The sequence below is a fragment of the Dromaius novaehollandiae genome, chromosome 14 (genome assembly GCF_036370855.1).
Source record: "Dromaius novaehollandiae isolate bDroNov1 chromosome 14, bDroNov1.hap1, whole genome shotgun sequence".
Taxonomy (NCBI): domain Eukaryota; kingdom Metazoa; phylum Chordata; class Aves; order Casuariiformes; family Dromaiidae; genus Dromaius; species Dromaius novaehollandiae.
In genome coordinates, this window is record NC_088111.1 from 9719845 (window position 1) to 9746799 (window position 26955).

Here is a 26955-nt window from a genome sequence, read left to right on the forward strand (position 1 = left end):
GATTTTATTTATACTCATTTTTCTAAACATACTTGTATTGAGCTGCAACTTTTAAAAATGTATTTATTGTTGCACTTCTGAAAAGTGATTCTTGATTCCTCGCCAACCTAGAACATTTCCAGGAATGTCCCAATCTGCAACCTTTTCCAGGGAACCTCGACCTGGAATGGCACTAGACTCCTGCTGACCTAAAACAGTTCTGGACAGAATCTCCAATTCAGTTCTACACTCACTCAACTACAATGGTTCTAGACTTGAGCCACACCTCTAGAATGCTTCTAGGTGCACTGGCTCCAGAACCTTTCCAGGAACCCCTCAATCTGGAACTTTCACAGGCACCACCCCCACCATGACCCAGAACTAGTTGACTGCAAAGTGTTCTAGGCCAGTGAGTCTGGAACCATACCAGGGGGAGTCTGCGAACGGCTCTAGACTTGGCGACCTAGAACGGTTCTCGAGTTGCCGGCCTAGAACGGTTCTCGACTCGGTTCTAGACATGGCGACCTAGAACGGTTCTAGACTCGGTTCTAGACTTGGCGACCCAGAACGGTTCTCGACTCGGTTCTAGACTTGCCAACCTAGAACCACTCTAGACTTGGCGCCCTAGGACCGCTCTGGACTTGCCGAACTAGGACCGCTCTGGACTTGCCGGCCTAGGACCATTCCAGAGTGAGTCTAGAAAGCAAAATTTGGCATGCAGCAATGAGGAACACACCTTTTTTGTTTTACTTCCCAAGCCAAAAGCCCACTGGCATGAAAAGCAGTCTTTGGATTTGGGGGGCAACTGTTATGATTATTCTATGACTTATACAAGCTACATTTTCCCACTCTTCATTACTCTAATTGACTTCTTCACATTTTCTTGGCAACCCTAATGGAATTTATTGCTGTAGCTGCAAAGTGTCTGAACATACGGTTTCTGTCTGTCCGTAGCCTTCGTGAATATCCAGCCCAGTGTGCTCTTCCCATTCTCCCATCACTTCAGGGTTGATTGGCTCCCCGGCACTCACACAGTGCCGCAGGCTTCTGAATTTGTAGCTTGGTGGGAAAGAAAAAGCAAATAATTGGCAGAGTTAAGCAGACACAGTGATCTATCTGCAATGTCCCCTTCCTTATTGTATTCCTGGATCATGGAGTCCTTTCTACACAAAAATAAAATCTTCACCAAGTCCTATACATTCCATTCCAATTGTGTGGAGCTAAACATAAAGAAATCTGCAAAAATGCAAATGCTCTTTTATTTCTCCATTATTTTAACATCTAGTAATTGATACAGTGTTTCTAACCCTAGAATCTAAACTGGGGTCTCCAACAAAATGGTAACAAAAAGTCACAGGAGAGTTGCCAAGCTGCACTGACACGCGCTATTCTTGTAGAGCATGGTAGTGGGGGAATGCAGGGGAAAAACAAAGGGAAGGGGAATCCAACTATAAAAGCACTTTGGAAAGTAGGTCAATCATGCTACGCTATCATTATTATCCTACTATTTCATCAGCTAAACTGCTTTTCAAAGTCTCATGCAAGTTTGCTACAATTTGTGGAATCTGTGATGGTTACGCTGTCCCTGAAATGTTTACTCTGGCTTTGTTCCTAATATGTCAGATTCAAGATGTTGAGAAATACATGACTACCTTTGCTGTTACATCATTGTAACTCTGAAGTAAAGTCAAGGTGAGAAGAGCATTTGGTCCACTGTTTTGATCAAATACACTAATAAGGATCTTTTCTTTGGCTTACCTGGACAGTCTATGTTGCACCAACATTCGATAGGCAGTTGGAGCAGAACAGAAGACTGTTATGGGAAATCTTGACAGACTCTAGAGAATTAGAATAAAAAAAAGGAGATGTCGCTACTGAAACACGTGAGGTCTCACCTACATCACAAGAGATAACATAACGATCTCTGTATTCAGCTTACAAAACACAAGAACAAAAGCAGTTAGCTTTGTACTCGCCAACACAAATATACAGCAGTTCTATTTAAACAGGTTCTTCTTCAAAACAGAATCTACATCTTTTTACAACTAGTTCAACGCACCCAAGCTTTGTGCTCTGGAAAGCTTTTCAGTCTCCCTTGCAGAATTTCTTCATAATTCCAACTTAAGTAGAAAACAAAGGAAACCATAAGGCTACTTTTTCAGACGTTCCAGAGGGGAATGACCGATAAAGTGTTCTTCAATGGATCTTAATGTTAGCTAACAATTTTCAGCCATCACAGTAACGTGGGTATGATGATAAAGGGATTCCGTGTAAAAGGAATAATGGTGGTCTTTTTCACAGAGTTGCGTGCAGAGGATGTAACAGAATATAACGCTGGTGCCATTTGTTAAAGAAATATAGGCTTGCTGCCTCTCCACTCCTTAACATGCAGTTCTACAGTACATGCAACCAAAATTCTCAATTATCTGCTGCTGTCACTCATTTTAACACCACCACCAAAGCGCTCCACAAGCTCCTGTCCCATTTCTTGCGGGCTTCACTTTTAGGCCTAGGAATGGATGTTTGCAGGTTTGGGCAGTCGAATCTCCTCTCAGCAGAGTACAGAACAAAAATTTGGGGACGTTAAAGATTCTCTTGTTTGGGGGCTTACGTTTACAGCCTTCACTACTGAAATACCAGTTGCTTACTTCCTGGTGAAGCTCACAATTCTTCAGCATACTGCCCCTGAATAGCTCTGGGGAAGTGAAAATCTGGGGAGGACGAGCCAGAGAGAAGAGTGCTGTTGCTGGGCTCTCCTTGCTTACCTCAAAGACAATGCTTGGGTCGAAGCGGGGCATCTTATGTGCAAAGACACAGGCCCCTTGAATCCATGGGGAAAAAATGCTGCTCCAACCTGACTTTGCCCAGCCCGTGTCTGATGTATTCCAAAATATATCTGAAGGAGTCAAGTCCAGCCAGTACCTGGGTGACACAGTGCAAGAGTCCACAATCTCTATTTGGCAGAAAGAGGGCCAATATTAAAACATCAACAACAGACGTGCCAATGAAGCACTGTTTTTCTTGGCTAGATGATGATCAGCAAATGACGGAATTTCTGAGCGGGAGTGGGTCACAGTGCAGTGAAGATGTCATCAGGATAGACTGATGTTGCATTTTTCTAGGAGAAAAATTATACTGATGGACAAGCTAATACCACCTCGAAACAGGATGCTGAATAAATAGGTATGAGATTGCAGGAGTTTTGTTGAAATCATATTGTAGGGATAAGGATTCTTTGAGGTTTACTTACTTTTTAGTTTGCTCTCTTCTGATTTGTTACTCTTTGCCAGTTAGAATGAGATGCATTGCTACGCCAATTTTCTAAACAACACAGTTTTATAAACTCAGAGATCTCACGAACCTGTGTAGTCCTTCCTATGTTCGGAACTATCAGCATTTTGTTCCTGTGGGACTTGTCTCTAAAGCAGTCACGCATGAATTCAGAAGCCTAAGAGCCATGTCTTTTCCCCCTTTTTACGGTACACACTTCATAAACTTGTTCTTTGCTGATGTTCAGTAAATGGGCAATCTATTAATTATACACAATGAAGAGTTTAGAAGAAGTTAAAGAAAATGTTAAAAAAGAGGTTAGTGACTCTGTATGACTGCCAAGTGCAATACACACTAAGGCAGCTAACCTCCAACTACGCCTTGTTGCACAGAAAAAAGGCTTGTTGGGACTGAATAGAACTGCTGCTTTTTAAAATAGTGAAACACAGAGCTGCTGGTAAAATCTTCTCTTCCCCTTCTTTCTGCCAATTTACCAGCTACAGAAATACATCTGTGATTTAAAGTGATAGCCTTACCTTCCACTTACTGTGAGGCCAATGCCATAGCTGCTGTGGGAATGTGCAGTCCTTTTTGGAGCCCCCGTAGTTCCACTGGTAAAATAGATGGCCATCGGGTCTTGACGCTTTGTGGTCACGCAGTGGTGATCAGAAGGAGCATGCCTTTAAAATGTGCAAAATGAGGAATACAGTGATTTGAAAGGGTGAATTACACATTCTTGAAAACGCTTGGCTAAAATAACTTCTGCAGCAAGCAGAAGTGTCATAAACATTGACATTTTCCCACTGTGCAGTCCTGAAGGGAGGAAAATATTTTGGCATGTGCCAACATTTCCTGTTCACAACCAATCACTGTGCTTGCCTTTCATTGTTTCTGTGGCGCTTTCACAGTAGTGGTTACTCACTTCAGGAGCTCTCTGAAGTTCAGCCATCCTTCTCTGTGGCCCTCTGATACAAGCAGCTTGGCTTTCAGAGACTGCCATTCAGGCCCACCTGAGCCCACAGCTGGTGCCACAGAACCATCAGTGATGACACACTTTGCCTTTGATTTCTGTAGTCCATGGAGAATGTCCTTTGCTGTCAGCTGCTGCCTGCCAGGAATCGGGACAGTTCCTAAAGGAGAATACTCTCAATATTTAAGAACAGTACTTGTACCTAGAAACAGTCTCTAGCTTGCCTTGTGCTTATTAGTGGGACAGGGCTGCGCTGAAAGCAGGCTTTGGCTCTGCATTTGTAAATATACCCTTCTTTTTCATGCATTAAATTCGACGGGAGGATCACTGCAAGTTAGAAAATACTAGGCTCAACATGGGACAGCCAAAGAAACCAACAGAAGGACTTTTTTGGGGTGGAAAGCATTGCCACTGGGACATGCTACCCCTCTGGATTTGTATTCTTCACTAGTAAATACAGGTGTACCTGTCCTCACAGGGTATGCTGCTGGTGTTTGTGAGGCCCCGAGACATTCTGGGCTGTAAATACTGGCAAGCCGAGTATTTAACATAGCCCACAGGGGAACATGTGAAACACTCGGGTAAGTATGTGCTAATTGCATTGTAAGTTAAGAAGACGATGCATTTGCGATGCATCACAAGTGCTGGAAAGAGGAGAATGACAGAGGTCCACGGACTCCCAGAATTTCCTTAACAGCTAGAGCATGTTCAAAAAATCCTAAAAGTACCATAAAGACAAAACTTGGCATGAAGGGTGTTGACCAGCATGGCAGTGATGATCATCCCCGTTAGCATGTTTGTAGTTCTGAGTCTATTAAATAGCAATGATCGGTGTATGTGACAGCAGCTATAGCTATAAATCATTTCTATGCTTTTACTAACCTGTTCGCATGCAAGCCACATTCAGCAGCCACCACTCCGGGATCCTGGGCAGAATCCAAATAACTCTGTCTCCCGGTTGCAGACCACAGGCACCAGACAGTACATTAGCCGCTTGCCTGGACAGGACTCCCAGCTCTTCAAAGCTCCACTTCACTTCTTCTCCGTCACCGCTTACCCACCACAATGCAGGGTTTTCAGGCTTTTTGCCCTCCTACAGGACAACAGGGCACAGTGCAAATGCTTCATTTAGGGAACATGTTGCCTTTAATTTAAGCCTGAGGAAGGAAAACAGTCATCATTTATTGAATGCTGAATAAACCTGGGGCATAATAAATATGAATGAATAAACCGGGGGGTGTAAGCCATAAAGTTCAACTGAATGGTTACAGGGCCAAGATAGAATGGATTAGTTTAAGACTGAGAGAAGGGATTCATGGTTCTTCCCATTCTGACTTGTTACAGGGTAAGTTACTTACCCTTATGCTTACTTACCTCAATTGTAAAACAGACACCTGACTTGTACAGTGACCTTGAGATTTATTAAGTGCGAGGTGGTATTTCTGAAGTCGTTTTTCCTTTACCGTGAAGAGGCTATGAAATGCTGTATATTAATCACCTGCATTTTTCTTCTTAGTTATTCTAGAATAGGAAGCCTAAAGGGACAAAAGGTGCCTTGCAGGATCTGGGGATAGCTTTTGCAGGACGGGAGCATTCTGGTAAGTATGATATGATGATTCTCATCTTATAGATATATATTTTTATAAAGCTAAACAGCTACTGTAACTTTTTCAAGTTACGTAATGCTCTGTTCAACAAAAGCATCAAAATAAGAAAGACCAGATGCTTCAAAGATTAGAGTTTGTCATCTCTAAGTTTATGCTTTTTTCTGAAATCTGGCCTAGTCCTTTGAAGTGTATGTTGCACAACACAGCCAAACGTCAAATTATTAGGGTTCAAAAGAAAAAGACAGTGGGGGAAGAATAAGGAAATCGAGGGAGAATCAAGGAAACTTGATCTTACTGGATAGGTCTGGACATCTTATTAGTGTAAGAGAATATTAGTACAATCGGAATTTGATATAAGTGATAAAACAAAACAAGAATGTTAGTAATCAGGACCATATATTAAACTCTGGTTAGATGACCATTAGATGTTCAGCAAAGGAAACTTCACTGCCACTGCCCTTTTCCGAACTTTCTCTAGAAAACCATGTGTCAGAGTTCCGTGAATCCCTTCCATTTATGTAAGCCTTACCTGAATGCCTTTTCCCCCACTAACAGTAGTTTAAAAGGAAGAATATGAACATAACCATTCTTTTCAAGGCTTGGATGATTCTCAGAATACTGCCCGTCTTGCTTGGAGGATGATTTGTGATGGATGTGTGCTGAAGGTTACTAAATCTTTGGCTAAGCTTAGTAACTTCTTCACATCTTCCCTTCTACTTGCTTCAGAGCCTGGCATCCAGATGAAAGATGAGCTATTCAAATAAACAACCCAGCATCTTGACTATGAATTGAACAGAACATCATTAGGCTAATATGCTTATTAATTTAGAGCATTGATTTCTACTTCTGGGGATTCATTTCCCCAAATCTCCATTTGTGGGAACTCCCCTCCATTTGGGGACTCCCTAGGCACATCCAAAGGGGAACCTGATTTCCCGAACACTGAGTATAAACTTCACTGACAAGACTCCACTGGGAAGTAATAGCAGACCTGAAACATCTGGAGATACAACTTGCAAAATAAGCTCTCCAGCGGAGGAAAACCACAACAGTGCTACCGGAGTTATGATAAATTCCAACGTACAAACAGGAGAACAACAGGAGAGAAGCACAATCAATTCCTCTACAGCCATCCATGTTGCATCTAGCAGCAGCTTAAGGACTGATTTACATGATCAAGCCCAAAGCTCTTTAACAGCATCTGCTGACAGATTTGCTTTTCCTCTTGGACAGCCACAGCTATCTCGCGGTACAGGCATTCAGAAAGGGTTCCGCAATGGGCACCTGACGACTACTGCCAAATACAGCTCTCCAGTACATGGCTCAGGACTAGTGCTTGTCTCCACTACCATCCCCTCAGTTAATATCTCTGAGGAGGATACTAGTACTAGTTCCGATTGTTTCTCTCTGCTGACTGACTGGGAAGAGGTAGCTTTCATACCAGAATCACAGTATGAACACAATTCAGATTGTGTTCCATTCAAAGATGACTCCAGTACAGCTATTTTAACAGCATCTGAAGAAACAACAATTTCTAGAGTATCAGTTGTCATGAGTTCAGATCTTCAAAGTTTGGGGAAAACTGTGGTACCTGTGGAACCTCGGAAGTCTATCGTTTACAAAAGTCCCGATACTATGATCTATAATGTAGGAATGGTCCAAAGGCAGACTTCAAACTTTTCTGCTTTTAAGTTACCACCTGCAAAGGCAAATGCTACTTCACCACATTCAGCATTAACTGGAAATGATTCCACTCCCGAGGCTCCTCAAAGAAAGCCAACAAGTCCAAAAATGTTCCCACCAGCAAAAAAACACTCTTTTGCTATCTAGAAAGAGAAGACTGCATCTTTTAGGCATTGCTTACCTTCAAGAAGTTCAAACTTGTCCAAAGTGTCTCCTGCCATTCTGAACTCCACAGTCAATTTGAATCAATCTGTAAGAGCTGCCAAAAATGAAAAACCAACCCCCCCTCGGTGTCATTGTGGTCGAAGAGCTAAAAGACTGTATGTATCAAATACCGGTCCAAATCACGGCAAAGCATTTTGTGGTTGTCCTGTCAGTAAGCAGGAAGGTAATAAGAAAGGCTGTGGATACTTCAAGTGGGAATATGCATCTCTGAAAGAGAAATCTAATGTTCTCACGGCGAATGCAGATGCTTTGACCTCTCCCGGAACTTCTTCCAACACTGCAGGAAATTCTTCCCACAAGAAATACTTGCGTCTTAGACCCTCTATGAGAACTTGAAAATTGATGGGGTTTTGTCCAGATCTTAAGCTTAATTACTTGTTGCTGCTTACTATTATCAGGACGGTCAAATGATCTTAGATATGTCTTCTGAGAATGGGACCAAAATGACATGCTTGGTTAAAGTAAATAAAAGTGGAAATTGCTCAAGCATGTCATAAACTATCTCATTAATGAAGTGAGAGAACTGATCAAGCTGCGAGTGCTAAAATTAAAGTATGAACAGCTGATGGTAAATATTTTACACTTCTATTTTATCATCTATTTTAAACTCTTTACTAGTCCAGTCTTTAAACATCACTGTCATGATACAGATTTTATTTATACTCATTTTTCTAAACATACTTGTATTGAGCTGCAACTTTTAAAAATGTATTTATTGTTGCACTTCTGAAAAGTGATTCTTGATTCCTCGCCAACCTAGAACATTTCCAGGAATGTCCCAATCTGCAACCTTTTCCAGGGAACCTCGACCTGGAATGGCACTAGACTCCTGCTGACCTAAAACAGTTCTGGACAGAATCTCCAATTCAGTTCTACACTCACTCAACTACAATGGTTCTAGACTTGAGCCACACCTCTAGAATGCTTCTAGGTGCACTGGCTCCAGAACCTTTCCAGGAACCCCTCAATCTGGAACTTTCACAGGCACCACCCCCACCATGACCCAGAACTAGTTGACTGCAAAGTGTTCTAGGCCAGTGAGTCTGGAACCATACCAGGGGGAGTCTGCGAACGGCTCTAGACTTGGCGACCTAGAACGGTTCTCGAGTTGCCGGCCTAGAACGGTTCTCGACTCGGTTCTAGACATGGCGACCTAGAACGGTTCTAGACTCGGTTCTAGACTTGGCGACCCAGAACGGTTCTCGACTCGGTTCTAGACTTGCCAACCTAGAACCACTCTAGACTTGGCGCCCTAGGACCGCTCTGGACTTGCCGAACTAGGACCGCTCTGGACTTGCCGGCCTAGGACCATTCCAGAGTGAGTCTAGAAAGCAAAATTTGGCATGCAGCAATGAGGAACACACCTTTTTTGTTTTACTTCCCAAGCCAAAAGCCCACTGGCATGAAAAGCAGTCTTTGGATTTGGGGGGCAACTGTTATGATTATTCTATGACTTATACAAGCTACATTTTCCCACTCTTCATTACTCTAATTGACTTCTTCACATTTTCTTGGCAACCCTAATGGAATTTATTGCTGTAGCTGCAAAGTGTCTGAACATACGGTTTCTGTCTGTCCGTAGCCTTCGTGAATATCCAGCCCAGTGTGCTCTTCCCATTCTCCCATCACTTCAGGGTTGATTGGCTCCCCGGCACTCACACAGTGCCGCAGGCTTCTGAATTTGTAGCTTGGTGGGAAAGAAAAAGCAAATAATTGGCAGAGTTAAGCAGACACAGTGATCTATCTGCAATGTCCCCTTCCTTATTGTATTCCTGGATCATGGAGTCCTTTCTACACAAAAATAAAATCTTCACCAAGTCCTATACATTCCATTCCAATTGTGTGGAGCTAAACATAAAGAAATCTGCAAAAATGCAAATGCTCTTTTATTTCTCCATTATTTTAACATCTAGTAATTGATACAGTGTTTCTAACCCTAGAATCTAAACTGGGGTCTCCAACAAAATGGTAACAAAAAGTCACAGGAGAGTTGCCAAGCTGCACTGACACGCGCTATTCTTGTAGAGCATGGTAGTGGGGGAATGCAGGGGAAAAACAAAGGGAAGGGGAATCCAACTATAAAAGCACTTTGGAAAGTAGGTCAATCATGCTACGCTATCATTATTATCCTACTATTTCATCAGCTAAACTGCTTTTCAAAGTCTCATGCAAGTTTGCTACAATTTGTGGAATCTGTGATGGTTACGCTGTCCCTGAAATGTTTACTCTGGCTTTGTTCCTAATATGTCAGATTCAAGATGTTGAGAAATACATGACTACCTTTGCTGTTACATCATTGTAACTCTGAAGTAAAGTCAAGGTGAGAAGAGCATTTGGTCCACTGTTTTGATCAAATACACTAATAAGGATCTTTTCTTTGGCTTACCTGGACAGTCTATGTTGCACCAACATTCGATAGGCAGTTGGAGCAGAACAGAAGACTGTTATGGGAAATCTTGACAGACTCTAGAGAATTAGAATAAAAAAAAGGAGATGTCGCTACTGAAACACGTGAGGTCTCACCTACATCACAAGAGATAACATAACGATCTCTGTATTCAGCTTACAAAACACAAGAACAAAAGCAGTTAGCTTTGTACTCGCCAACACAAATATACAGCAGTTCTATTTAAACAGGTTCTTCTTCAAAACAGAATCTACATCTTTTTACAACTAGTTCAACGCACCCAAGCTTTGTGCTCTGGAAAGCTTTTCAGTCTCCCTTGCAGAATTTCTTCATAATTCCAACTTAAGTAGAAAACAAAGGAAACCATAAGGCTACTTTTTCAGACGTTCCAGAGGGGAATGACCGATAAAGTGTTCTTCAATGGATCTTAATGTTAGCTAACAATTTTCAGCCATCACAGTAACGTGGGTATGATGATAAAGGGATTCCGTGTAAAAGGAATAATGGTGGTCTTTTTCACAGAGTTGCGTGCAGAGGATGTAACAGAATATAACGCTGGTGCCATTTGTTAAAGAAATATAGGCTTGCTGCCTCTCCACTCCTTAACATGCAGTTCTACAGTACATGCAACCAAAATTCTCAATTATCTGCTGCTGTCACTCATTTTAACACCACCACCAAAGCGCTCCACAAGCTCCTGTCCCATTTCTTGCGGGCTTCACTTTTAGGCCTAGGAATGGATGTTTGCAGGTTTGGGCAGTCGAATCTCCTCTCAGCAGAGTACAGAACAAAAATTTGGGGACGTTAAAGATTCTCTTGTTTGGGGGCTTACGTTTACAGCCTTCACTACTGAAATACCAGTTGCTTACTTCCTGGTGAAGCTCACAATTCTTCAGCATACTGCCCCTGAATAGCTCTGGGGAAGTGAAAATCTGGGGAGGACGAGCCAGAGAGAAGAGTGCTGTTGCTGGGCTCTCCTTGCTTACCTCAAAGACAATGCTTGGGTCGAAGCGGGGCATCTTATGTGCAAAGACACAGGCCCCTTGAATCCATGGGGAAAAAATGCTGCTCCAACCTGACTTTGCCCAGCCCGTGTCTGATGTATTCCAAAATATATCTGAAGGAGTCAAGTCCAGCCAGTACCTGGGTGACACAGTGCAAGAGTCCACAATCTCTATTTGGCAGAAAGAGGGCCAATATTAAAACATCAACAACAGACGTGCCAATGAAGCACTGTTTTTCTTGGCTAGATGATGATCAGCAAATGACGGAATTTCTGAGCGGGAGTGGGTCACAGTGCAGTGAAGATGTCATCAGGATAGACTGATGTTGCATTTTTCTAGGAGAAAAATTATACTGATGGACAAGCTAATACCACCTCGAAACAGGATGCTGAATAAATAGGTATGAGATTGCAGGAGTTTTGTTGAAATCATATTGTAGGGATAAGGATTCTTTGAGGTTTACTTACTTTTTAGTTTGCTCTCTTCTGATTTGTTACTCTTTGCCAGTTAGAATGAGATGCATTGCTACGCCAATTTTCTAAACAACACAGTTTTATAAACTCAGAGATCTCACGAACCTGTGTAGTCCTTCCTATGTTCGGAACTATCAGCATTTTGTTCCTGTGGGACTTGTCTCTAAAGCAGTCACGCATGAATTCAGAAGCCTAAGAGCCATGTCTTTTCCCCCTTTTTACGGTACACACTTCATAAACTTGTTCTTTGCTGATGTTCAGTAAATGGGCAATCTATTAATTATACACAATGAAGAGTTTAGAAGAAGTTAAAGAAAATGTTAAAAAAGAGGTTAGTGACTCTGTATGACTGCCAAGTGCAATACACACTAAGGCAGCTAACCTCCAACTACGCCTTGTTGCACAGAAAAAAGGCTTGTTGGGACTGAATAGAACTGCTGCTTTTTAAAATAGTGAAACACAGAGCTGCTGGTAAAATCTTCTCTTCCCCTTCTTTCTGCCAATTTACCAGCTACAGAAATACATCTGTGATTTAAAGTGATAGCCTTACCTTCCACTTACTGTGAGGCCAATGCCATAGCTGCTGTGGGAATGTGCAGTCCTTTTTGGAGCCCCCGTAGTTCCACTGGTAAAATAGATGGCCATCGGGTCTTGACGCTTTGTGGTCACGCAGTGGTGATCAGAAGGAGCATGCCTTTAAAATGTGCAAAATGAGGAATACAGTGATTTGAAAGGGTGAATTACACATTCTTGAAAACGCTTGGCTAAAATAACTTCTGCAGCAAGCAGAAGTGTCATAAACATTGACATTTTCCCACTGTGCAGTCCTGAAGGGAGGAAAATATTTTGGCATGTGCCAACATTTCCTGTTCACAACCAATCACTGTGCTTGCCTTTCATTGTTTCTGTGGCGCTTTCACAGTAGTGGTTACTCACTTCAGGAGCTCTCTGAAGTTCAGCCATCCTTCTCTGTGGCCCTCTGATACAAGCAGCTTGGCTTTCAGAGACTGCCATTCAGGCCCACCTGAGCCCACAGCTGGTGCCACAGAACCATCAGTGATGACACACTTTGCCTTTGATTTCTGTAGTCCATGGAGAATGTCCTTTGCTGTCAGCTGCTGCCTGCCAGGAATCGGGACAGTTCCTAAAGGAGAATACTCTCAATATTTAAGAACAGTACTTGTACCTAGAAACAGTCTCTAGCTTGCCTTGTGCTTATTAGTGGGACAGGGCTGCGCTGAAAGCAGGCTTTGGCTCTGCATTTGTAAATATACCCTTCTTTTTCATGCATTAAATTCGACGGGAGGATCACTGCAAGTTAGAAAATACTAGGCTCAACATGGGACAGCCAAAGAAACCAACAGAAGGACTTTTTTGGGGTGGAAAGCATTGCCACTGGGACATGCTACCCCTCTGGATTTGTATTCTTCACTAGTAAATACAGGTGTACCTGTCCTCACAGGGTATGCTGCTGGTGTTTGTGAGGCCCCGAGACATTCTGGGCTGTAAATACTGGCAAGCCGAGTATTTAACATAGCCCACAGGGGAACATGTGAAACACTCGGGTAAGTATGTGCTAATTGCATTGTAAGTTAAGAAGACGATGCATTTGCGATGCATCACAAGTGCTGGAAAGAGGAGAATGACAGAGGTCCACGGACTCCCAGAATTTCCTTAACAGCTAGAGCATGTTCAAAAAATCCTAAAAGTACCATAAAGACAAAACTTGGCATGAAGGGTGTTGACCAGCATGGCAGTGATGATCATCCCCGTTAGCATGTTTGTAGTTCTGAGTCTATTAAATAGCAATGATCGGTGTATGTGACAGCAGCTATAGCTATAAATCATTTCTATGCTTTTACTAACCTGTTCGCATGCAAGCCACATTCAGCAGCCACCACTCCGGGATCCTGGGCAGAATCCAAATAACTCTGTCTCCCGGTTGCAGACCACAGGCACCAGACAGTACATTAGCCGCTTGCCTGGACAGGACTCCCAGCTCTTCAAAGCTCCACTTCACTTCTTCTCCGTCACCGCTTACCCACCACAATGCAGGGTTTTCAGGCTTTTTGCCCTCCTACAGGACAACAGGGCACAGTGCAAATGCTTCATTTAGGGAACATGTTGCCTTTAATTTAAGCCTGAGGAAGGAAAACAGTCATCATTTATTGAATGCTGAATAAACCTGGGGCATAATAAATATGAATGAATAAACCGGGGGGTGTAAGCCATAAAGTTCAACTGAATGGTTACAGGGCCAAGATAGAATGGATTAGTTTAAGACTGAGAGAAGGGATTCATGGTTCTTCCCATTCTGACTTGTTACAGGGTAAGTTACTTACCCTTATGCTTACTTACCTCAATTGTAAAACAGACACCTGACTTGTACAGTGACCTTGAGATTTATTAAGTGCGAGGTGGTATTTCTGAAGTCGTTTTTCCTTTACCGTGAAGAGGCTATGAAATGCTGTATATTAATCACCTGCATTTTTCTTCTTAGTTATTCTAGAATAGGAAGCCTAAAGGGACAAAAGGTGCCTTGCAGGATCTGGGGATAGCTTTTGCAGGACGGGAGCATTCTGGTAAGTATGATATGATGATTCTCATCTTATAGATATATATTTTTATAAAGCTAAACAGCTACTGTAACTTTTTCAAGTTACGTAATGCTCTGTTCAACAAAAGCATCAAAATAAGAAAGACCAGATGCTTCAAAGATTAGAGTTTGTCATCTCTAAGTTTATGCTTTTTTCTGAAATCTGGCCTAGTCCTTTGAAGTGTATGTTGCACAACACAGCCAAACGTCAAATTATTAGGGTTCAAAAGAAAAAGACAGTGGGGGAAGAATAAGGAAATCGAGGGAGAATCAAGGAAACTTGATCTTACTGGATAGGTCTGGACATCTTATTAGTGTAAGAGAATATTAGTACAATCGGAATTTGATATAAGTGATAAAACAAAACAAGAATGTTAGTAATCAGGACCATATATTAAACTCTGGTTAGATGACCATTAGATGTTCAGCAAAGGAAACTTCACTGCCACTGCCCTTTTCCGAACTTTCTCTAGAAAACCATGTGTCAGAGTTCCGTGAATCCCTTCCATTTATGTAAGCCTTACCTGAATGCCTTTTCCCCCACTAACAGTAGTTTAAAAGGAAGAATATGAACATAACCATTCTTTTCAAGGCTTGGATGATTCTCAGAATACTGCCCGTCTTGCTTGGAGGATGATTTGTGATGGATGTGTGCTGAAGGTTACTAAATCTTTGGCTAAGCTTAGTAACTTCTTCACATCTTCCCTTCTACTTGCTTCAGAGCCTGGCATCCAGATGAAAGATGAGCTATTCAAATAAACAACCCAGCATCTTGACTATGAATTGAACAGAACATCATTAGGCTAATATGCTTATTAATTTAGAGCATTGATTTCTACTTCTGGGGATTCATTTCCCCAAATCTCCATTTGTGGGAACTCCCCTCCATTTGGGGACTCCCTAGGCACATCCAAAGGGGAACCTGATTTCCCGAACACTGAGTATAAACTTCACTGACAAGACTCCACTGGGAAGTAATAGCAGACCTGAAACATCTGGAGATACAACTTGCAAAATAAGCTCTCCAGCGGAGGAAAACCACAACAGTGCTACCGGAGTTATGATAAATTCCAACGTACAAACAGGAGAACAACAGGAGAGAAGCACAATCAATTCCTCTACAGCCATCCATGTTGCATCTAGCAGCAGCTTAAGGACTGATTTACATGATCAAGCCCAAAGCTCTTTAACAGCATCTGCTGACAGATTTGCTTTTCCTCTTGGACAGCCACAGCTATCTCGCGGTACAGGCATTCAGAAAGGGTTCCGCAATGGGCACCTGACGACTACTGCCAAATACAGCTCTCCAGTACATGGATCAGGACTAGTGCTTGTCTCCACTACCATCCCCTCAGTTAATATCTCTGAGGAGGATACTAGTACTAGTTCCGATTGTTTCTCTCTGCTGACTGACTGGGAAGAGGTAGCTTTCATACCAGAATCACAGTATGAACACAATTCAGATTGTGTTCCATTCAAAGATGACTCCAGTACAGCTATTTTAACAGCATCTGAAGAAACAACAATTTCTAGAGTATCAGTTGTGATGAGTTCAGATCTTCAAAGTTTGGGGAAAACTGTGGTACCTGTGGAACCTCGGAAGTCTATCGTTTACAAAAGTCCCGATACTATGATCTATAATGTAGGAATGGTCCAAAGGCAGACTTCAAACTTTTCTGCTTTTAAGTTACCACCTGCAAAGGCAAATGCTACTTCACCACATTCAGCATTAACTGGAAATGATTCCACTCCCGAGGCTCCTCAAAGAAAGCCAACAAGTCCAAAAATGTTCCCACCAGCAAAAAAACACTCTTTTGCTATCTAGAAAGAGAAGACTGCATCTTTTAGGCATTGCTTACCTTCAAGAAGTTCAAACTTGTCCAAAGTGTCTCCTGCCATTCTGAACTCCACAGTCAATTTGAATCAATCTGTAAGAGCTGCCAAAAATGAAAAACCAACCCCCCCTCGGTGTCATTGTGGTCGAAGAGCTAAAAGACTGTATGTATCAAATACTGGTCCAAATCACGGCAAAGCATTTTGTGGTTGTCCTGTCAGTAAGCAGGAAGGCAATAAGAAAGGCTGTGGATACTTCAAGTGGGAATATGCATCTCTGAAAGAGAAATCTAATGTTCTCACGGCGAATGCAGATGCTTTGACCTCTCCCGGAACTTCTTCCAACACTGCAGGAAATTCTTCCAACAGGAAATACTTGCGTCTTAGACCCTCTATGAGAACTTGAAAATTGATGGGGTTTTGTCCAGATCTTAAGCTTAATTACTTGTTGCTGCTTACTATTATCAGGACGGTCAAATGATCTTAGATATGTCTTCTGAGAATGGGACCAAAATGACATGCTTGGTTAAAGTAAATAAAAGTGGAAATTGCTCAAGCATGTCATAAACTATCTCATTAATGAAGTGAGAGAACTGATCAAGCTGCGAGTGCTAAAATTAAAGTATGAACAGCTGATGGTAAATATTTTACACTTCTAGTTTATCATCTATTTTAAACTCTTTACTAGTCCAGTCTTTAAACATCACTGCCATGATACAGATTTTATTTATACTCATTTTTCTAAACATACTTGTATTGAGCTGCAACTTTTAAAAATGTATTTATTGTTGCACTTCTGAAAAGTGATTCTTGATTCCTCGCCAACTTAGAACATTTCCAGGAATGTCCCAATCTGCAACCTTTTCCAGGGAACCTCGACCTGGAATGGCACTAGACTCCTGCTGACCTAAAACAGTTCTGGACAGAATCTCCAATTCAGTTCTACACTCACTCAACTACAATGGTTCTAGACTTGAGCCACACCTCTAGAATGCTTCTAGGTGCACTGGCTCCAGAACCTTTCCAGGAACCCCTCAATCTGGAACTTTCACAGGCACCACCCCCCCCATGACCCAGAACTAGTTGACTGCAAAGTGTTCTAGGCCAGTGAGTCTGGAACCATACCAGGGTGCGTCTGGGACGGTTCTCGCCTTGGCGACCTAGAACGGTTCTCTAGGCTTGGTTCTAGACTTGCCGGCCTAGGACCGCTCTGGACTTGCCGGCCTAGAACCATTCCAGGGTGAGTCTAGCAAGCAAAATTTGGCATGCAGCAATGAGGAACACACCTTTTTTGTTTTACTTCCCAAGCCAAAAGCCCACTGGCATGAAAAGCAGTCTTTGGATTTGGGGGGCAACTGTTATGATTATTCTATGACTTATACAAGCTACATTTTCCCACTCTTCATTACTCTAATTGACTTCTTCACATTTTCTTGGCAACCCTAATGGAATTTATTGCTGTAGCTGCAAAGTGTCTGAACATACGGTTTCTGTCTGTCCGTAGCCTTCGTGAATATCCAGCCCAGTGTGCTCTTCCCATTCTCCCATCACTTCAGGGTTGATTGGCTCCCCGGCACTCACACAGTGCCGCAGGCTTCTGAATTTATAGCTTGGTGGGAAAGAAAAAGCAAATAATTGGCAGAGTTAAGCAGACACAGTGATCTATCTGCAATGTCCCCTTCCTTATTGTATTCCTGGATCATGGAGTCCTTTCTACACAAAAATAAAATCTTCACCAAGTCCTATACATTCCATTCCAATTGTGTGGAGCTAAACATAAAGAAATCTGCAAAAATGCAAATGCTCTTTTATTTCTCCATTATTTTAACATCTAGTAATTGATACAGTGTTTCTAACCCTAGAATCTAAACTGGGGTCTCCAACAAAATGGTAACAAAAAGTCACAGGAGAGTTGCCAAGCTGCACTGACACGCGCTATTCTTGTAGAGCATGGTAGTGGGGGAATGCAGGGGAAAAACAAAGGGAAGGGGAATCCAACTATAAAAGCACTTTGGAAAGTAGGTCAATCATGCTACGCTATCATTATTATCCTACTATTTCATCAGCTAAACTGCTTTTCAAAGTCTCATGCAAGTTTGCTACAATTTGTGGAATCTGTGATGGTTACGCTGTCCCTGAAATGTTTACTCTGGCTTTGTTCCTAATATGTCAGATTCAAGATGTTGAGAAATACATGACTACCTTTGCTGTTACATCATTGTAACTCTGAAGTAAAGTCAAGGTGAGAAGAGCATTTGGTCCACTGTTTTGATCAAATACACTAATAAGGATCTTTTCTTTGGCTTACCTGGACAGTCTATGTTGCACCAACATTCGATAGGCAGTTGGAGCAGAACAGAAGACTGTTATGGGAAATCTTGACAGACTCTAGAGAATTAGAATAAAAAAAAGGAGATGTCGCTACTGAAACACGTGAGGTCTCACCTACATCACAAGAGATAACATAACGATCTCTGTATTCAGCTTACAAAACACAAGAACAAAAGCAGTTAGCTTTGTACTCGCCAACACAAATATACAGCAGTTCTATTTAAACAGGTTCTTCTTCAAAACAGAATCTACATCTTTTTACAACTAGTTCAACGCACCCAAGCTTTGTGCTCTGGAAAGCTTTTCAGTCTCCCTTGCAGAATTTCTTCATAATTCCAACTTAAGTAGAAAACAAAGGAAACCATAAGGCTACTTTTTCAGACGTTCCAGAGGGGAATGACCGATAAAGTGTTCTTCAATGGATCTTAATGTTAGCTAACAATTTTCAGCCATCACAGTAACGTGGGTATGATGATAAAGGGATTCCGTGTAAAAGGAATAATGGTGGTCTTTTTCACAGAGTTGCGTGCAGAGGATGTAACAGAATATAACGCTGGTGCCATTTGTTAAAGAAATATAGGCTTGCTGCCTCTCCACTCCTTAACATGCAGTTCTACAGTACATGCAACCAAAATTCTCAATTATCTGCTGCTGTCACTCATTTTAACACCACCACCAAAGCGCTCCACAAGCTCCTGTCCCATTTCTTGCGGGCTTCACTTTTAGGCCTAGGAATGGATGTTTGCAGGTTTGGGCAGTCGAATCTCCTCTCAGCAGAGTACAGAACAAAAATTTGGGGACGTTAAAGATTCTCTTGTTTGGGGGCTTACGTTTACAGCCTTCACTACTGAAATACCAGTTGCTTACTTCCTGGTGAAGCTCACAATTCTTCAGCATACTGCCCCTGAATAGCTCTGGGGAAGTGAAAATCTGGGGAGGACGAGCCAGAGAGAAGAGTGCTGTTGCTGGGCTCTCCTTGCTTACCTCAAAGACAATGCTTGGGTCGAAGCGGGGCATCTTCTGTGCAAAGACACAGGCCCCTTGAATCCATGGGGAAAAAATGCTGCTCCAACCTGACTTTGCCCAGCCCGTGTCTGATGTATTCCAAAATATATCTGAAGGAGTCAAGTCCAGCCAGTACCTGGGTGACACAGTGCAAGAGTCCACAATCTCTATTTGGCAGAAAGAGGGCCAATATTAAAACATCAACAACAGACGTGCCAATGAAGCACTGTTTTTCTTGGCTAGATGATGATCAGCAAATGACGGAATTTCTGAGCGGGAGTGGGTCACAGTGCAGTGAAGATGTCATCAGGATAGACTGATGTTGCATTTTTCTAGGAGAAAAATTATACTGATGGACAAGCTAATACCACCTCGAAACAGGATGCTGAATAAATAGGTATGAGATTGCAGGAGTTTTGTTGAAATCATATTGTAGGGATAAGGATTCTTTGAGGTTTACTTACTTTTTAGTTTGCTCTCTTCTGATTTGTTACTCTTTGCCAGTTAGAATGAGATGCATTGCTACGCCAATTTTCTAAACAACACAGTTTTATAAACTCAGAGATCTCACGAACCTGTGTAGTCCTTCCTATGTTCGGAACTATCAGCATTTTGTTCCTGTGGGACTTGTCTCTAAAGCAGTCACGCATGAATTCAGAAGCCTAAGAGCCATGTCTTTTCCCCCTTTTTACGGTACACACTTCATAAACTTGTTCTTTGCTGATGTTCAGTAAATGGGCAATCTATTAATTATACACAATGAAGAGTTTAGAAGAAGTTAAAGAAAATGTTAAAAAAGAGGTTAGTGACTCTGTATGACTGCCAAGTGCAATACACACTAAGGCAGCTAACCTCCAACTACGCCTTGTTGCACAGAAAAAAGGCTTGTTGGGACTGAATAGAACTGCTGCTTTTTAAAATAGTGAAACACAGAGCTGCTGGTAAAATCTTCTCTTCCCCTTCTTTCTGCCAATTTACCAGCTACAGAAATACATCTGTGATTTAAAGTGATAGCCTTACCTTCCACTTACTGTGAGGCCAATGCCATAGCTGCTGTGGGAATGTGCAGTCCTTTTTGGAGCCCCCGTAGTTCCACTGGTAAAATAGATGGCCATCGGGTCTTGACGCTTTGTGGTCACGCAGTGGTGATCAGAAGGAGCATGCCTTTAAAATGTGCAAAATGAGGAATACAGTGATTTGAAAGGGTGAATTACACATTCTTGAAAACGCTTGGCTAAAATAACTTCTGCAGCAAGCAGAAGTGTCATAAACATTGACATTTTCCCACTGTGCAGTCCTGAAGGGAGGAAAATATTTTGGCATGTGCCAACATTTCCTGTTCACAACCAATCACTGTGCTTGCCTTTCATTGTTTCTGTGGCGCTTTCACAGTAGTGGTTACTCACTTCAGGAGCTCTCTGAAGTTCAGCCATCCTTCTCTGTGGCCCTCTGATACAAGCAGCTTGGCTTTCAGAGACTGCCATTCAGGCCCACCTGAGCCCACAGCTGGTGCCACAGAACCATCAGTGATGACACACTTTGCCTTTGATTTCTGTAGTCCATGGAGAATGTCCTTTGCTGTCAGCTGCTGCCTGCCAGGAATCGGGACAGTTCCTAAAGGAGAATACTCTCAATATTTAAGAACAGTACTTGTACCTAGAAACAGTCTCTAGCTTGCCTTGTGCTTATTAGTGGGACAGGGCTGCGCTGAAAGCAGGCTTTGGCTCTGCATTTGTAAATATACCCTTCTTTTTCATGCATTAAATTCGACGGGAGGATCACTGCAAGTTAGAAAATACTAGGCTCAACATGGGACAGCCAAAGAAACCAACAGAAGGACTTTTTTGGGGTGGAAAGCATTGCCACTGGGACATGCTACCCCTCTGGATTTGTATTCTTCACTAGTAAATACAGGTGTACCTGTCCTCACAGGGTATGCTGCTGGTGTTTGTGAGGCCCCGAGACATTCTGGGCTGTAAATACTGGCAAGCCGAGTATTTAACATAGCCCACAGGGGAACATGTGAAACACTCGGGTAAGTATGTGCTAATTGCATTGTAAGTTAAGAAGACGATGCATTTGCGATGCATCACAAGTGCTGGAAAGAGGAGAATGACAGAGGTCCACGGACTCCCAGAATTTCCTTAACAGCTAGAGCATGTTCAAAAAATCCTAAAAGTACCATAAAGACAAAACTTGGCATGAAGGGTGTTGACCAGCATGGCAGTGATGATCATCCCCGTTAGCATGTTTGTAGTTCTGAGTCTATTAAATAGCAATGATCGGTGTATGTGACAGCAGCTATAGCTATAAATCATTTCTATGCTTTTACTAACCTGTTCGCATGCAAGCCACATTCAGCAGCCACCACTCCGGGATCCTGGGCAGAATCCAAATAACTCTGTCTCCCGGTTGCAGACCACAGGCACCAGACAGTACATTAGCCGCTTGCCTGGACAGGACTCCCAGCTCTTCAAAGCTCCACTTCACTTCTTCTCCGTCACCGCTTACCCACCACAATGCAGGGTTTTCAGGCTTTTTGCCCTCCTACAGGACAACAGGGCACAGTGCAAATGCTTCATTTAGGGAACATGTTGCCTTTAATTTAAGCCTGAGGAAGGAAAACAGTCATCATTTATTGAATGCTGAATAAACCTGGGGCATAATAAATATGAATGAATAAACCGGGGGGTGTAAGCCATAAAGTTCAACTGAATGGTTACAGGGCCAAGATAGAATGGATTAGTTTAAGACTGAGAGAAGGGATTCATGGTTCTTCCCATTCTGACTTGTTACAGGGTAAGTTACTTACCCTTATGCTTACTTACCTCAATTGTAAAACAGACACCTGACTTGTACAGTGACCTTGAGATTTATTAAGTGCGAGGTGGTATTTCTGAAGTCGTTTTTCCTTTACCGTGAAGAGGCTATGAAATGCTGTATATTAATCACCTGCATTTTTCTTCTTAGTTATTCTAGAATAGGAAGCCTAAAGGGACAAAAGGTGCCTTGCAGGATCTGGGGATAGCTTTTGCAGGACGGGAGCATTCTGGTAAGTATGATATGATGATTCTCATCTTATAGATATATATTTTTATAAAGCTAAACAGCTACTGTAACTTTTTCAAGTTACGTAATGCTCTGTTCAACAAAAGCATCAAAATAAGAAAGACCAGATGCTTCAAAGATTAGAGTTTGTCATCTCTAAGTTTATGCTTTTTTCTGAAATCTGGCCTAGTCCTTTGAAGTGTATGTTGCACAACACAGCCAAACGTCAAATTATTAGGGTTCAAAAGAAAAAGACAGTGGGGGAAGAATAAGGAAATCGAGGGAGAATCAAGGAAACTTGATCTTACTGGATAGGTCTGGACATCTTATTAGTGTAAGAGAATATTAGTACAATCGGAATTTGATATAAGTGATAAAACAAAACAAGAATGTTAGTAATCAGGACCATATATTAAACTCTGGTTAGATGACCATTAGATGTTCAGCAAAGGAAACTTCACTGCCACTGCCCTTTTCCGAACTTTCTCTAGAAAACCATGTGTCAGAGTTCCGTGAATCCCTTCCATTTATGTAAGCCTTACCTGAATGCCTTTTCCCCCACTAACAGTAGTTTAAAAGGAAGAATATGAACATAACCATTCTTTTCAAGGCTTGGATGATTCTCAGAATACTGCCCGTCTTGCTTGGAGGATGATTTGTGATGGATGTGTGCTGAAGGTTACTAAATCTTTGGCTAAGCTTAGTAACTTCTTCACATCTTCCCTTCTACTTGCTTCAGAGCCTGGCATCCAGATGAAAGATGAGCTATTCAAATAAACAACCCAGCATCTTGACTATGAATTGAACAGAACATCATTAGGCTAATATGCTTATTAATTTAGAGCATTGATTTCTACTTCTGGGGATTCATTTCCCCAAATCTCCATTTGTGGGAACTCCCCTCCATTTGGGGACTCCCTAGGCACATCCAAAGGGGAACCTGATTTCCCGAACACTGAGTATAAACTTCACTGACAAGACTCCACTGGGAAGTAATAGCAGACCTGAAACATCTGGAGATACAACTTGCAAAATAAGCTCTCCAGCGGAGGAAAACCACAACAGTGCTACCGGAGTTATGATAAATTCCAACGTACAAACAGGAGAACAACAGGAGAGAAGCACAATCAATTCCTCTACAGCCATCCATGTTGCATCTAGCAGCAGCTTAAGGACTGATTTACATGATCAAGCCCAAAGCTCTTTAACAGCATCTGCTGACAGATTTGCTTTTCCTCTTGGACAGCCACAGCTATCTCGCGGTACAGGCATTCAGAAAGGGTTCCGCAATGGGCACCTGACGACTACTGCCAAATACAGCTCTCCAGTACATGGCTCAGGACTAGTGCTTGTCTCCACTACCATCCCCTCAGTTAATATCTCTGAGGAGGATACTAGTACTAGTTCCGATTGTTTCTCTCTGCTGACTGACTGGGAAGAGGTAGCTTTCATACCAGAATCACAGTATGAACACAATTCAGATTGTGTTCCATTCAAAGATGACTCCAGTACAGCTATTTTAACAGCATCTGAAGAAACAACAATTTCTAGAGTATCAGTTGTGATGAGTTCAGATCTTCAAAGTTTGGGGAAAACTGTGGTACCTGTGGAACCTCGGAAGTCTATCGTTTACAAAAGTCCCGATACTATGATCTATAATGTAGGAATGGTCCAAAGGCAGACTTCAAACTTTTCTGCTTTTAAGTTACCACCTGCAAAGGCAAATGCTACTTCACCACATTCAGCATTAACTGGAAATGATTCCACTCCCGAGGCTCCTCAAAGAAAGCCAACAAGTCCAAAAATGTTCCCACCAGCAAAAAAACACTCTTTTGCTATCTAGAAAGAGAAGACTGCATCTTTTAGGCATTGCTTACCTTCAAGAAGTTCAAACTTGTCCAAAGTGTCTCCTGCCATTCTGAACTCCACAGTCAATTTGAATCAATCTGTAAGAGCTGCCAAAAATGAAAAACCAACCCCCCCTCGGTGTCATTGTGGTCGAAGAGCTAAAAGACTGTATGTATCAAATACTGGTCCAAATCACGGCAAAGCATTTTGTGGTTGTCCTGTCAGTAAGCAGGAAGGCAATAAGAAAGGCTGTGGATACTTCAAGTGGGAATATGCATCTCTGAAAGAGAAATCTAATGTTCTCACGGCGAATGCAGATGCTTTGACCTCTCCCGGAACTTCTTCCAACACTGCAGGAAATTCTTCCAACAGGAAATACTTGCGTCTTAGACCCTCTATGAGAACTTGAAAATTGATGGGGTTTTGTCCAGATCTTAAGCTTAATTACTTGTTGCTGCTTACTATTATCAGGACGGTCAAATGATCTTAGATATGTCTTCTGAGAATGGGACCAAAATGACATGCTTGGTTAAAGTAAATAAAAGTGGAAATTGCTCAAGCATGTCATAAACTATCTCATTAATGAAGTGAGAGAACTGATCAAGCTGCGAGTGCTAAAATTAAAGTATGAACAGCTGATGGTAAATATTTTACACTTCTAGTTTATCATCTATTTTAAACTCTTTACTAGTCCAGTCTTTAAACATCACTGCCATGATACAGATTTTATTTATACTCATTTTTCTAAACATACTTGTATTGAGCTGCAACTTTTAAAAATGTATTTATTGTTGCACTTCTGAAAAGTGATTCTTGATTCCTCGCCAACTTAGAACATTTCCAGGAATGTCCCAATCTGCAACCTTTTCCAGGGAACCTCGACCTGGAATGGCACTAGACTCCTGCTGACCTAAAACAGTTCTGGACAGAATCTCCAATTCAGTTCTACACTCACTCAACTACAATGGTTCTAGACTTGAGCCACACCTCTAGAATGCTTCTAGGTGCACTGGCTCCAGAACCTTTCCAGGAACCCCTCAATCTGGAACTTTCACAGGCACCACCCCCCCCATGACCCAGAACTAGTTGACTGCAAAGTGTTCTAGGCCAGTGAGTCTGGAACCATACCAGGGTGCGTCTGGGACGGTTCTCGCCTTGGCGACCTAGAACGGTTCTCTAGGCTTGGTTCTAGACTTGCCGGCCTAGGACCGCTCTGGACTTGCCGGCCTAGAACCATTCCAGGGTGAGTCTAGCAAGCAAAATTTGGCATGCAGCAATGAGGAACACACCTTTTTTGTTTTACTTCCCAAGCCAAAAGCCCACTGGCATGAAAAGCAGTCTTTGGATTTGGGGGGCAACTGTTATGATTATTCTATGACTTATACAAGCTACATTTTCCCACTCTTCATTACTCTAATTGACTTCTTCACATTTTCTTGGCAACCCTAATGGAATTTATTGCTGTAGCTGCAAAGTGTCTGAACATACGGTTTCTGTCTGTCCGTAGCCTTCGTGAATATCCAGCCCAGTGTGCTCTTCCCATTCTCCCATCACTTCAGGGTTGATTGGCTCCCCGGCACTCACACAGTGCCGCAGGCTTCTGAATTTATAGCTTGGTGGGAAAGAAAAAGCAAATAATTGGCAGAGTTAAGCAGACACAGTGATCTATCTGCAATGTCCCCTTCCTTATTGTATTCCTGGATCATGGAGTCCTTTCTACACAAAAATAAAATCTTCACCAAGTCCTATACATTCCATTCCAATTGTGTGGAGCTAAACATAAAGAAATCTGCAAAAATGCAAATGCTCTTTTATTTCTCCATTATTTTAACATCTAGTAATTGATACAGTGTTTCTAACCCTAGAATCTAAACTGGGGTCTCCAACAAAATGGTAACAAAAAGTCACAGGAGAGTTGCCAAGCTGCACTGACACGCGCTATTCTTGTAGAGCATGGTAGTGGGGGAATGCAGGGGAAAAACAAAGGGAAGGGGAATCCAACTATAAAAGCACTTTGGAAAGTAGGTCAATCATGCTACGCTATCATTATTATCCTACTATTTCATCAGCTAAACTGCTTTTCAAAGTCTCATGCAAGTTTGCTACAATTTGTGGAATCTGTGATGGTTACGCTGTCCCTAAAATGTTTACTCTGGCTTTGTTCCTAATATGTCAGATTCAAGATGTTGAGAAATACATGACTACCTTTGCTGTTACATCATTGTAACTCTGAAGTAAAGTCAAGGTGAGAAGAGCATTTGGTCCACTGTTTTGATCAAATACACTAATAAGGATCTTTTCTTTGGCTTACCTGGACAGTCTATGTTGCACCAACATTCGATAGGCAGTTGGAGCAGAACAGAAGACTGTTATGGGAAATCTTGACAGACTCTAGAGAATTAGAATTAAAAAAAGGAGATGTCGCTACTGAAACACGTGAGGTCTCACCTACATCACAAGAGATAACATAACGATCTCTGTATTCAGCTTACAAAACTCAAGAACAAAAGCAGTTAGCTTTGTACTCGCCAACACGAATATACAGCAGTTCTATTTAAACAGGTTCTTCTTCAAAACAGAATCTACATCTTTTTACAGCTAGTTCAACGCACCCAAGCTTTGTGCTCTGGAAAGCTTTTCAGTCTCCCTTGCAGAATTTCTTCATAATTCCAACTT

The 26955-nt window shown here is 42.1% G+C and overlaps 3 protein-coding genes across 3 annotated transcripts; all 3 read right to left on the reverse strand.

Annotated features, from left to right (window-relative positions):
• Positions 1-710: 710 nt before the first annotated feature.
• Positions 711-5303, reverse strand: LOC135329938 (acyl-coenzyme A synthetase ACSM3, mitochondrial-like; the record flags this gene model as incomplete). Its single annotated transcript, XM_064520298.1, has 6 exons — positions 711-1038; positions 1738-1817; positions 2745-2901; positions 3786-3929; positions 4172-4379; positions 5102-5303. Coding segments are annotated over 6 exons (948 nt in total), but the record flags the coding sequence as incomplete, so codon positions are not given.
• A 3790-nt stretch (positions 5304-9093) lies between these two features.
• LOC135329885 (acyl-coenzyme A synthetase ACSM3, mitochondrial-like) lies at positions 9094-13686 on the reverse strand (the record flags this gene model as incomplete). Its single annotated transcript, XM_064519930.1, has 6 exons — positions 9094-9421; positions 10121-10200; positions 11128-11284; positions 12169-12312; positions 12555-12762; positions 13485-13686. Coding segments are annotated over 6 exons (948 nt in total), but the record flags the coding sequence as incomplete, so codon positions are not given.
• A 3605-nt stretch (positions 13687-17291) lies between these two features.
• On the reverse strand, positions 17292-21906 carry LOC135329886 (acyl-coenzyme A synthetase ACSM3, mitochondrial-like; the record flags this gene model as incomplete). The annotated part of the gene is made up of 6 exons (XM_064519931.1): positions 17292-17656; positions 18356-18435; positions 19363-19519; positions 20404-20547; positions 20790-20997; positions 21720-21906. Coding segments are annotated over 6 exons (933 nt in total), but the record flags the coding sequence as incomplete, so codon positions are not given.
• Positions 21907-26955: the final 5049 nt, after the last annotated feature.